The 11,815-nt window shown below is 49.5% G+C and overlaps 1 protein-coding gene across 3 annotated transcripts in view; it reads left to right on the forward strand.

Annotated features, from left to right (window-relative positions):
* Positions 1 to 3,099, forward strand: part of TAGLN2 (transgelin 2) — a 30,981-nt gene extending 27,882 nt beyond the window's left edge. For all 3 annotated transcript variants that reach the window (XM_083477854.1, XM_083477855.1, XM_083477856.1), the window contains exon 5: positions 1,691 to 3,099. In XM_083477854.1, the coding sequence (XP_083333980.1) occupies positions 1,691 to 1,832 (142 nt within the window). In that variant the 3' untranslated portion in view covers positions 1,833 to 3,099. The remainder of the gene's footprint in view (positions 1 to 1,690) is intronic.
* Positions 3,100 to 11,815: the final 8,716 nt, after the last annotated feature.

Below are 11,815 nucleotides of genomic sequence, written 5' to 3' on the forward strand. Positions count from 1 at the left end.
GCAGAGAGCACCACATTGGCCATCCCTGCTCTGGATATTGTTGGACTCAGCCAGCATGGCCAGTGGTAGGGGATGCTGGGAGGTACAGACCAGAAACATCGGGGGGGGGCGGTCTGGCAGGTCAGATTTTCCCCCTCCCCAGGCACACACTTGCAATGCTGGATCACAACCGAACTTGGAAGACGGGGGATTACAGGGGGGTGTTTTAACTATTATCAATTTTCATATGCTATTGAATAACCATAAAACGCCTCTGAATCTGTATCTGAAGAAGTGTGCATGCACACGAAAGCTCATACCAAGAACTAACTTAGTTGGTCTTTAAGGTGCTACTGGAAGGAATTTTTTTATTTTGACTATGGCAGACCAACACGGCTACCTATCTGTAACATAAAACACCTGATAGCCAAGAATGAAATTGCTCCATAATGAAAGTCTCAGGCAAAACCACCATTTTACAAGAAAATTAGGTCCTATGATACAGCCTTTTGTCTTCCTTGAGGACCTAGTGAGGAGAGGAATGTAGATATTACTGTAATGTCACCTTTTCAGTTTCTGTAAGCTTGGCTTACAGAAAAATTACAAATAAACAATTCAGGGTAAAAGCAGCATTAAAAAAAAAAAAGTTGGAATGGACTTTCCAAATGGTCATAAAACTGTGTTAAGTTTCTTCAGCGGAAAGCTTTGGAGAAAACAGTTGCATGTTTTTGAAATCTGCTGCCCAAAAAATTGTTGCTGGAAGAAAGCCCACTGGGGTTCAGTCCTCAGGATCTGCAGGGAGGGAGAGTTGAGAGAGACTCCTGTATCCAACTCCAGAGAGACTAGTGGTCTGATTCAGCGTAAAGAAGGTTCATATGTGATCCGGTGGTGCTTTAGCTATCTAGATCCTCTAAGCCAGTGTTTCCCAAACGTTTTTGGGCAACGGCACACCTGTTTACTGAAAAAAAATCTCGCGGCACACCACCATTAAAGCCCCGCCCCGTGACGTCAGCGCGCAGCGTCACGCCGGGAGGGACGCACAAAAGTGAAAGTTTTTTCCCTCGGCAGCTCCTCTCAGCTGCGCTCAATCTGCCTCGGAGCGCAGGAGCGATGCCTCTCTCTGGCTCTCCCTCCGCGCAGGCTGAGGGAGGGAGGGGCGCGTGTGACCCGTCTCTGCTGGGAGACCAAACCCAGCGAGGCAGAGTCGCGCGGAGGCGCCCAGGCAGCGCTGCCGGCTGCGAGGAGGAGCGCCAGGCAGCAGCAGGAGGCGCGGCCTCTCCTCGCCGCCGCCGCCCCGCCTCTCGCCGCCCGACTCGCCCGCCTCCCTCCAGGCATCTCGCGGCACACCAGCCGATGTCTCACGGCACACTCGTGTGCCGCGGAACACCGGTTGGGAAACACTGCTCTAAGCCACTGTTTCCCAAACTTGGGTTTCCTACTGTTTCTGGACTACAATTCCCATCAATCCATGAACACTTGTCCTGCTAACTAAGAATGACGGGAGTTGTAGTCCCAAAGCGGCTGGAGACCCAAATTTGGGAAACCCTGTTCTAAGCTGAATGAAGACAAGCAATACGAATGGACTGAGTTATAATCTTTTAGAATATCCTTTTTAAAATAAACCTCCTAGGCTGTGTCCTCTGCAATGATGTGTGTGCTTGTTTCTACCCCTCACTTCCTGCCTTCCCCCTTTCCCCCCCCCCCCTGACAGGAAGTCCCAGGAGAACCGCCGTGCCTTCCCGGAGGACAAGCTCAAGGAAGGGCAGAGCGTCATCGGGCTGCAGATGGGCACCAACCGGGGAGCCTCACAAGCGGGGATGACGGGCTACGGCATGCCACGCCAGATCCTTTGAGCCGGGCTGCCCCACCAAGCGATGGCTCCTTGCTTCCCGACACCTCATATCCCCAAGAATCTCTCTCTCTCTGTCTCTCTCCAAATTGTGCTACCACGAGAAGCCTTAAAGGCAGACCAGGAGGAGATGGGCCTTCTGGTGCCCATTTTCCCCCTGTGCCAGCCCTGGTCGGTAACCTCCTCTCTTTTTTACTGCCCCCCTTTTTTTACCCATATTTTTCCTCTTAAGCACACACGACTGGAGTGAGTACACTTTATTTCCTTCTCCCTGCCTCCTCTTGATCTCATTTCTCAAGAGCGCTTTAACCCCCCTCCCCTGGGGGGGGGGGTCCTCCATACAACACCCCCCCCCAAATATAATGCTGGGGCCAACCAACCACTCATCTGAAGAATACAGGGACCAAAAATAAAAAAGGCGTGTGTCTCCTTTTTCTCCCCACCACCCTTCATAATGCCAATGTGGTTTTACTAGTGGCCAAATGCCCCTTCTACTGCAACATTTTATTATTATTATTATTATTAAATTCACTATTCACATTCCAGAATCTGGCCCCTTAAACCCTGCTTTCCTTTTACACTTATCGGGACCAAAACAAAAGTAAATAAATGCCCGTTTCTTTTTTTGGACACTGTTTTTGGCAGTCTTAACTCAGCAACTTGCCAGCAGAGCAGTCCTGGATAATATCTAGAATCTCAGCACTCTGCACTGCAATGTCTTTTTTTTTTTTTTTGCGCGCGTGTGAGGGGAGCAGGGCAGCTAACTCTTCCTGTGGTGTCTACCTGGCAACACTCACACCCACAGGGTAGGAGGATCTCTTTGGCTGACACAACCTCCAGAGATCACAAGGTGATCCTTCCTGGTGCTGGGTTCAGATTCTCTACAACTACATTCCTGGGTAGCTGTTTCATTTGGGGTGCTTTTAAGGGGGCAAAGGGGGGATTTTTAACTTTTCAGCCAGTCTCTCCCCACCCTGGAAATCCTCTGATTTTTGTCTTGCAGTGGTAAACCTCATTCTCTGCTGCTAATTCCTACCCATTTGGGTGTTCCTGCTTGCCTGCCAGGCTTTCTTTCTTTCTTTTTTTACTTCGGGTTGGGGGGGGGGCTGGTCAGAGCTGTCTTGCCATTCCAAATTTGCCTCTTCTCCAGGGCAAGAAGGCACAGGGCTGAGTCTGAACTCTTAAAACTGTGTGGCATTCTTAACTGTGGAATGTACTCTGCCTCATGATCACTGATAAGGAATAAACATTGCTCAGTCCTTTGTTTATAACCCCTGTGTATTTCTTATCTGGGTTGGGATGGGTGGAAAAGGGCTGGGCGTTTTGTTTTGTTTCTTGAGGGGGTAGAGCTTTTTAGCAAGCACAACTAGATCAGGAAGACCCGGCTGTCACAAAGCCTCTCTACCTGCACTGCAGCCCGACAGCTGTTTGCCGGGGCTTTGAAGCGCCACACACACTTCTCTGCAAGCCCCAATGATCCCATGATGTGCTAGGTCTTGCAAAAGAGCCGCACATGGACCTTTGCAGCTGTCCATTTCCAGGTTCTGCTGATGGGCCACTTGGCAGTGCCTGAAAACTTGTTTTGTAGCCCAGCCGTGTCTCCACCTTCCCCACACCTAAGTTCTTGTACACAGGTGAGCAGGTGGCTGCTTGACCAAAGCAGTTTCAGGGGTCAAAATGGGGATGCCTGACAGGACTGATTAGGCTTGTGGGGCCACAGGCTCCCCACAGCTGCTTTTGTCCATCTCTAGGGCCTTTTGTCCTGTTCCCCACCTGGTTATAAAACGGGAGCAGAACATGAAAAGCGCTGCAGGGGAGATCTTCAGGTTCAAAGACATGATGTGTTTTTGGAGGGGCTGTGGGTACCAGGTTGGACAATGCCATTGATTTTTAAACTAGGCTGTGTAGAAAAGAAGTATTCATAGTCTGCCCCTCCCCACTCCTGCCCACCCCCAGCGGATCTTGAGAAATTCTGCCCGAGTGGACTCAAGCAGCAGCCAGGGCAGGATTCCAGCTTCTGGGCTGTTCCAAGAAACTCTGTCCTCCTCAAGCAGGAACCAGAGGTTAATTTCTGTTAGCATAACTCCGGCCGCTGTTTCCTTGGCAACAGAGATCTTTTGTTGTCAAGTGGGCTCTCCTCTCTGCCAAAAGTCCAAGGAGAAATCGCTGCTTGTTTCATGCCAAACTTTTTGCCCACAGGGCAAACCTTTTCCACCCAAGTGTGTCTTTATCATGGAAACTTGCCTGCCCCACCAAAGAGGGTTCTGGGTAATGTTCTGAGGTGCACACCTCTGGTTCTCGTGAAGCCCAAACTGGGACTGTTTTGCCAGTCATCCAGGGAGTGTACACCGCAAGGGCGCACAGAGGTTTCCTACATTACGTGGGAATCCTGTTTCTTCCCAAGGAAGCTTATCTGCCACTTATTAGCCTTATCGTTGAGAAAGCGACGCCTAGGGTGCCTCGCTAAAGTTAGAAGCAGGACCTGCCGCAGCATTGCGAGGTGTAGCCTTCCTGTTTACTGTCTGAGTCAGCCATGCATTTCTCCATAACAGCCCACGCCGACTCCTTCCTAATTTTCCATTCTCCCCACCCAAAAGCCAGCAAGCATTTTGTTGCCTCCACGGTGCATACTCAGCCCTCGTTAAATGCAGGTAACATTAAGTTCAGGTAACAAGTCAACAGCTTTTGTCCCAGACACAGGAGCCAACTCCTAAACTGAGGTCTATTTGCCACCTGCCCAATAAAATATTTGAGGGCAGCAGGGGATCCCCAAAGTCAATGGCCATTGCTATTCAAATGGTGTGCTTCGAGGGTGGGGCTTACCTGTCCCCCGTCCCCCATATTTTATTCAAGTTGGCACCCCTGGTCCCCGAAGATCAGGTTGAAAATGCCTTTTTTGTGGGAGTTCACACAATGTAAATCTACTTTTGAGTATAACTTGCTTGGATGCAACCAAGAGTGGTTTTAGCAGTCAGTCTCTCTTACCAGGGAATTCTGGGAATTGTAGCTTGGTGCTGAGAATAGGGGGTCTCCTAACATCACTCGGCGCCTTTACAAACCACAGTTCCCAGGCTTCTTTGCGGAGAAGCCATGACTAAGTGACACAATACTGCTTTAAATGCAAGGTGCTTATCGGGCCAAAAATTTGGCTGCCACTATGCCTTCTCTGGGACGCGGGTGGCGCTGTGGGTTAAACCACAGAGCCTAGGACTTGCTGATCAGAAGGTTGGCGGTTCGAATCCCCATGACGGAGTGAGCTCCCACTGCTCAGTCCCTGCTCCTGTCAACCTAGCAGTTTGAAAGCATGTCAAAGTGCAAGTAGATACATAGGTACCACTCCAGCGGGAAGGTAAACGGCATTTCCGTGCACTGCTCTGGTTCGCCAGAAGCAGCTTACTCATGCTGGCCACGTGACCCGGAAGCTGTATGCCGGCTCCCTTGGCCAATAAAGCGAGATGAGCGCCGCAACCCCAGAGTCGGCCACGACTGGACCTAATGGTCAGGGGTCCCTTTACCTTTACCTTTATGCCTTCTCTACATGAAATGGGGGGGGGGGCACCACCTTGTCCTTTGCCAAATTGTTTAGAGACAGTCCTGAAGGGGAGAAAAAGAAAGAACTGTTTCGAGGGGGGTGGAAGCAGCTCCTAGCAATTCCAAGTGGAGCGTTAACGCTTACGCCCGCCTGACACTTGTGCTACTTCCACGTTGTCGTGTGTGTGTGTGTGTGTCTGTCCCCAAAGGGTGTGTCAGTATTTGCTCTTTGTGTATATGTGTGTGTGTCAGCTGGGCTGGGCCTCTGTACTTGCAGCGAGACCCAGGTTCCCTATGTTTAAATGTGGGGCGTACACACTTATTTCTGTCGTCTTCCATGCATTCCAAAGAGACTGTTGCATCCTGGGCCCTAGTCCTCAGCCAAAGTTTCAGCCGTTGAACCAATGGCACAGTCAGGTAATTTTTAGGCTTGGGGACTGGAGGTGGAGGAGAAAATCGAGTCCATCTGTATTTAAAGAGCTTGGCTTCGTGTATAGGGGCGAGCTGTGGTTTTGTGCCCTGTGCCAGCCAGATCTGTGTAGGGAAATCACTCAAGATATCCCTCAAGTAATTAAGGAACAAAAGAAGAAAAGGCACACTAACCTGGGAACTTCCTCTCTGCCCAGAACGTTGGAGGCTATACACCACACCCCCTCAACAGTATTTATAGGAACTCAAACACTGAGATCCTGCTCTGTTCCAGTAACAAGAAGCCGAAAGCACCAGCCTGAAGATGACGAGTGAGACCTCGTCGAAACGTCGCCTAGACACCCCAACTCTTACACGGGAAGACACCCGAAGACACCAAAACCTGCATATATATATATATATATATATATATATATATATATATATATATACCAAGCATGTAAAGCTGAATGTGCACAAGTTTAACGCACATGTAAGTTGTGGGATTGCTGTATATGCATATTAGGATAAATTATTATAATTCCGTTTATTACCCTCTCTTCACCAGCAGGTCCCAGGGCAGGTTATAGCAATTCAAGTATTAAAACCAGATAAAATAAAGTTGCAGTCACAGGAATAGGGTGGGTCCTGAAAATTAACACCGAGGGCCATATTTCCTTCTGGGCCACATTCCAGTGGCAGGCAGGGCCAGAGGCAAAAGTGGGCAAAAGAAAATGAATGTAAATTTTACAAGCGAACTTGAAAGCCTTGTTATTGCCTCATCCGCTTGCTGGAGCAAAGGCGAGGTCTGTCATTTCTCCTGCTGCCCTGGCACATGACGTCATTTTTCCTGCCCTGGGGCAGGGGAGTGCTGTACCCATACTCTTCCGCTGCCCCAAGGTGTTGGGTAGCTGAAGAAAAACCTTTCGCATAATCTGATACTTCTAGCTCATGGTTAGAGAACATCTGGGCCTCTAGATCAGGGTTTCCCAAACTCAGGTCTCCAGCTGTTTTAGGACTACAACTCCCATCATCCCTGGCTAGCAGGACAAGTGGTCAGGGATAATGGGAATTGTAGTCCCCCCCCCAAAAAAAAATATCAACAGCTGGTTTGGGAAACCCTACTCTAGATGTTGCTGGATCAGTGGCGTAGTGTGGGGGGTGCAGGGGGGGGCGGCCGCACCGCACGCAACATCGGGGGGGGGCGCGCTCGCACTCGCAGCTCTCTGCCCCCTGCTAAAATCCACCGGTTAGGGGGCGCAAATTACTTGCCTTGCCCCGGGTGCTGACAACCCACGCTACGCCACTGTGCTGGATTTCTTCTGCCTCCTATCAGCCCCAGCCAGCATGGCAAATGGTCAGTGGGGATGATAGGAGTTGTAGTCCAACAACTATACCTGAAGGGTCACACATCCCTTGTTCCTAACCTAGGAGTACAGGAGTTGTAATGTGCCAGGTGTTTCTATTTTGACTGACTTGAGCTCTCCAGGGTCTCATGCAGAAAAAGGGTCTTTCCCACAACTTGCTTCCTGGTCCTTTTAACTGGAGATGCCAGGAATTGAAGCTGGAACCTTCTGCTTTCCCACTGAGCTGTAGTCTCTGCCCAGCTTCTCATTCCTGCAGCGCTTGGCACCGAAGGCAGTTAAGAGTTTGTGGGTGCTTTGACTCTCCTGAATTCCCGGGTCTGGTGAGTGTTGGAGTTAAATCAGTCCTTGGAGTATTGGAATAGGGCTGCCAAACGCTGGATTTAGCAAAGTGCTGAAATACAGGCCAGACCAGTTCTTCTGTGATCAGGAAATCATCTGGGAGAAGACCATTAAAAGAGGAGAAAAGCCATTAAGAAGGTATAGGCTGTTCCAAACAGCAGGCAGGTGGCGCCCCTCCTTCCACTGAGAGATAGTTAGCAAAGAAAAATCAGTTTTGAGTTTAGGATTGCAATGGGGATGATATGACCTGGGGGAAAGGAGGTTGCAGTTTGTTAAATGCGGCAAGCTGGCGAGGGGGCATCAGAGCACAATGTGGGCTGACAGTTGGAATCAGAGGCTGCAGGAATGGGATAAACGGAACCCTCTTGGAGCGTAATGCTGGGAGCCCATCCATCGTAAGCTGAGGTTGTACATAAGTCTAAAGAAATCATATGTCATAAAGACACCACAGTCTCCGCTGTGCCTCAATGTCCAAAGATAAATACAGGCCCTGGATAAGTGCCTGGAACTTCCTGGAATCTCACAATCTGCTTTTGGGGTGTAAGCTGCCTTACACTGAGTCCGACTGCCATTCTTCCGTCTTGCTCTGTACTGCTTGTACACCAGGTTTGCTCAAACCTGTTGACCCCAATTCAAATTCTTAGGAATGCAAATGAAATATGAATATGTCATCAACATTCGATCCATTATTAGGAAGCATAAAATATATAAAAAAAATAAGGAAGGCTTACAAGTGAAAATAATTATATCATGCAGAGGTTCTGCAGTGGCAAGGGAGGTGCACTCTGTACATGCCCATGATCTTTATTTTTGAGGATCATAGTTCCAAATAAAAAATTTCACACTATACCTCATAAATCTATTTTCCACCCCTAGGCCCTTTTTGACCCCCAGGTTTTTATTCAGCCCCACCCCCAGTCCCACTGACACCAGGGGGTTGATATAAACCACTTCCTCCATTCAGCCGGGGACCATCTAATTCAGTACTGTCTACACAGGCTGGCAGTGGCGCTCCAGGCTGAGGCTTTTTTCCAGCCCTATCTAGGGACGTTGCCAGGGATTGAGCCCGGAACCTTCTGCATATAAAGCAGATGCTTTGTTGTTGAGCCAAAGGAAGGGTGAGAGTACCACTGAGCATGTGGGGTGAGCTTTTTCCTCACCTCACCCCACACTCCTGGCATTCAGTGAGGGCGGGGGGGGGCAGTGTTGTCATCCTGCCGGAGGATGTTGCTTTAGCCTCTGTGTTTTCCCCTCTCTCTGTCAAGTACATCAAAGGAAACGCTCGTTAGCTTAATGGAGAATCCAGCAGCCCGGTGGCTGGAGGCCAAGATGGCTGTCACACACCACCAGAAAAGGAGATTGGCAGGGGAGCCAGTGCAGAGCCTCTAAATGAGTCACTTCCCGCCATTTGTATAGTGGAAAATCACAAGGCGGCGGGGAGGGGGGGATATCATGGGGGGTGGGATGAGAAAGGGGGGCTGCTTTGCTGAGAAAATGCTGCATTGCTGGAAAAGTGTGAGAAATTGGACATGCTGGCTAAATTTCACTTGCTTGTGGCATTCTCAGGGCAAGTGGAAGGAAGGGGGAATATGAGATGGACTTTTTAGAAATTGCCCAGTCAGAACCTCAGAGCATTTTCCTCCCAGTTTCTCACTAGGCTAGAACCCAGTCTGGATTTCTTAGAAGTCTTTATTTAACCCAAGTTTTGTTTTGTTTTTAGAAGAGAGGTTATGAAAAGTTTTGTTGGTTTTTTTTGGGTGGGGAAACCCAAGGGCCACATTCCTTTCTGAGTGATCTTCTGGGAGCCACATGGTAGGCGGGGCCAGAGGCTAAAATGGGCGGAGCAATGGATGCAGATTTTATACTTGTGCATAGACAAATTTCTACAGACACTCAAGCACCCCTCTCTACCATCCAACTTAGCAAGCACAAGACATTAATCAGCATTCAAGTCCACATTCAGGACAGGCAAAAAAAATTAAGGTGCAAAACAGGGCTGAAGGGGCGGTCTGGGGAGAGTTTTGAGGGCCAAAATTGGACTGGAGGTTCCATATTCGGCCCCCAGGCCTGAGGTTCCCTACCTCTGGTTTGTATCTCTTAACTGTACTGCAATCTCATACTTCCTCAAGTGGCAGGAGGTTCCAGTGGCAAGATACGGAGCAGTTTCCTTTGAAAGGAGAGTCTGTCCACTGGTTCCTTGTGATTTGGTTTCTTCATGCAAAACCTGCCTCTTTGTTTTAGGCCTGCTGACCAGTTCAAAGGGTGTGCTTGTTCACACAGCTGATCACCTGCGTTTGGAGCATTTGACTGGCAGCTCCTTCTTATCCCTGTTGACCTGGCAACTTTCCCTTTTCTGTTCCAGTGCCAAAAGAACGCCCTTCAGCCCAGAAAGAAAACAAGAAGCTGAGCTTTCAGCCACCCTCGAAGCAGGCAATTGAGCTGGACTTGGCTTGCTGTCCCAAGCAGCTGTAAAATATCTGGCAAAACTGTGACAAGTTGACATGAAAGTTGTTTTTCCACTTCTTATTTGGGATCTCCATTGCGGATATGAAAGAGCAAATTTAACCCACCCAAGAGTTCAGTTGCTAAAGCAGCCTAAATCCTGGTGCCCTCCGGATGTTCAGGACTAAAACTCCCATCAGCCCCAGCCAGCATGATGGGAGTTGTAGTCTGAAACGGTTAGTGAAGGCTGTGCCAACGAGAAAGAACTGGCACTTCAACCTTTCTAGATAACTCCCTCTGATGCAATGACGTGTCCCTCTTAAGGCTAGCACTGCAAAAGAAGGATTGCAACGACTTGGTGACAAAAAGCACTCTGCACATGTTCTATGATGCTCTTTTGTCTTGTGGGTGCATGCTCCCACAGACTGAGCCTTGGAACTCTGGACAAAGATTCTAGGGTTCAAGTTAATCCACCCCGCCCAACCCCCCCCCAACCCCTGCATGACTTTTATTCTCCCTCATCCCCCACCCCCGAGGGGGAAATGGTTTCCTTGGTGGGGAGGAATTTGCCTCGGATGCCTCCTTCAGCTCCTGGGGAACGGCAGCTGTGAGCCACTGCTGTGAGAACCCAAGAGGAATGTGGCAGGCAGCTGTGCCAGACAAGGCTGCTATGGTTTCATAATCTCTCAACTATCCTTTGCGCTCAATTGTGTTGTTGCCGTAGCTAGAGAGTTGCAACCCCCCCCCTCACTTCTGATTTCTTTTCTAACCGCTCCTTGCAGCTTCACAATGGAGAGGCCTGACCCTAGGAGGGCGGGAAGCAGGGAAGCGGGTGGTGGCATAACTGATTTGTTTGGCAGGGCTCCCAAAAACAGTGTTCAGTAGTAGCAGGCCAGGGGGGCTACCTCTGTCTAGCTTTTGTGGCGGATTCGGCCGGCAGCCTCTCCCTCTCCTGGCTAGCTGGGCACTGTGCCATGTGCATAGCAATGGTCAGGACTGTGGCAAGAACAAGCTGGGCTGTACGTTTTTTTAAAAAAATGATGTAAAAAATAAACTTTCTGTGACCTCATTGAACTCTCAATTGAAGTCGCTTAAGAAACAAATATCCCTGCTTTCTTTTTCAGCTTTCAGGCCTACCCTGCAGTTTTCTAACCAGTTTGGTGTTGCTGTTCTCGTCGTTCCGATTCCATTTCAGCTGCCAGGGTTTGCCAACCCGCCACCCATGGGCGCCAGGGGGCTCTCCAGCTACCCACACTGCCTTCAGAAACTGCTGAACATGTCAGGAAAGGGTCCAGACTGTTGCAGTGGGGATGGAGGAGATTACCATTGCTCCTCACCCCCCAGCAGCTGTTCACCAAACCCTCATCCAGCAGTTTCATGCATTCCAACTTCCTGGCAATGGACACGCTAAGGAAAACTTAGTAAGGCTACCTCGGTGATTTGACAGCGCTGGTCTACATGGTGAGCGGGGGTTGGAATATTTTGACAGGTAGAGGAAGAGTTTGACCAAACTGCGGGAGGCAGTGGAAGACAGAAGTGCCTGGCGTGCTCTGGTCCATGGGGTCACGAAGAGTCGGACACGACTAAACGACTAAACAACAACAGAGGAAGAATAATATCCTTCATACACACACCTTTTCCCCTCCCCAAAAGTTTTCAGTATGTGCTCTTCATTAAAAAGTACTGCACAGTGGTACCTCGGGTTAAGCACTTAATTCGTTCCAGAGGTCCGTTCTTAACCTGAAACTGTTCTTAACCTGAAGCACCACTTTAGCTAATGGGGCCTCCTGCTGCTGCCGTGCCGCCGGAGCACGATTTCTGTTCTCATCCTGAAGCAAAGTGCTTAACCTGAAGCACTATTTCTGGGTTAGCGGAGTCTGTAACCTGAAGCGTATGTAAC

This window comes from Podarcis liolepis (assembly GCF_965112155.1).
Source record: "Podarcis liolepis genome assembly, chromosome: 15".
NCBI classification, from domain to species: Eukaryota; Metazoa; Chordata; class Lepidosauria; order Squamata; family Lacertidae; genus Podarcis; species Podarcis liolepis.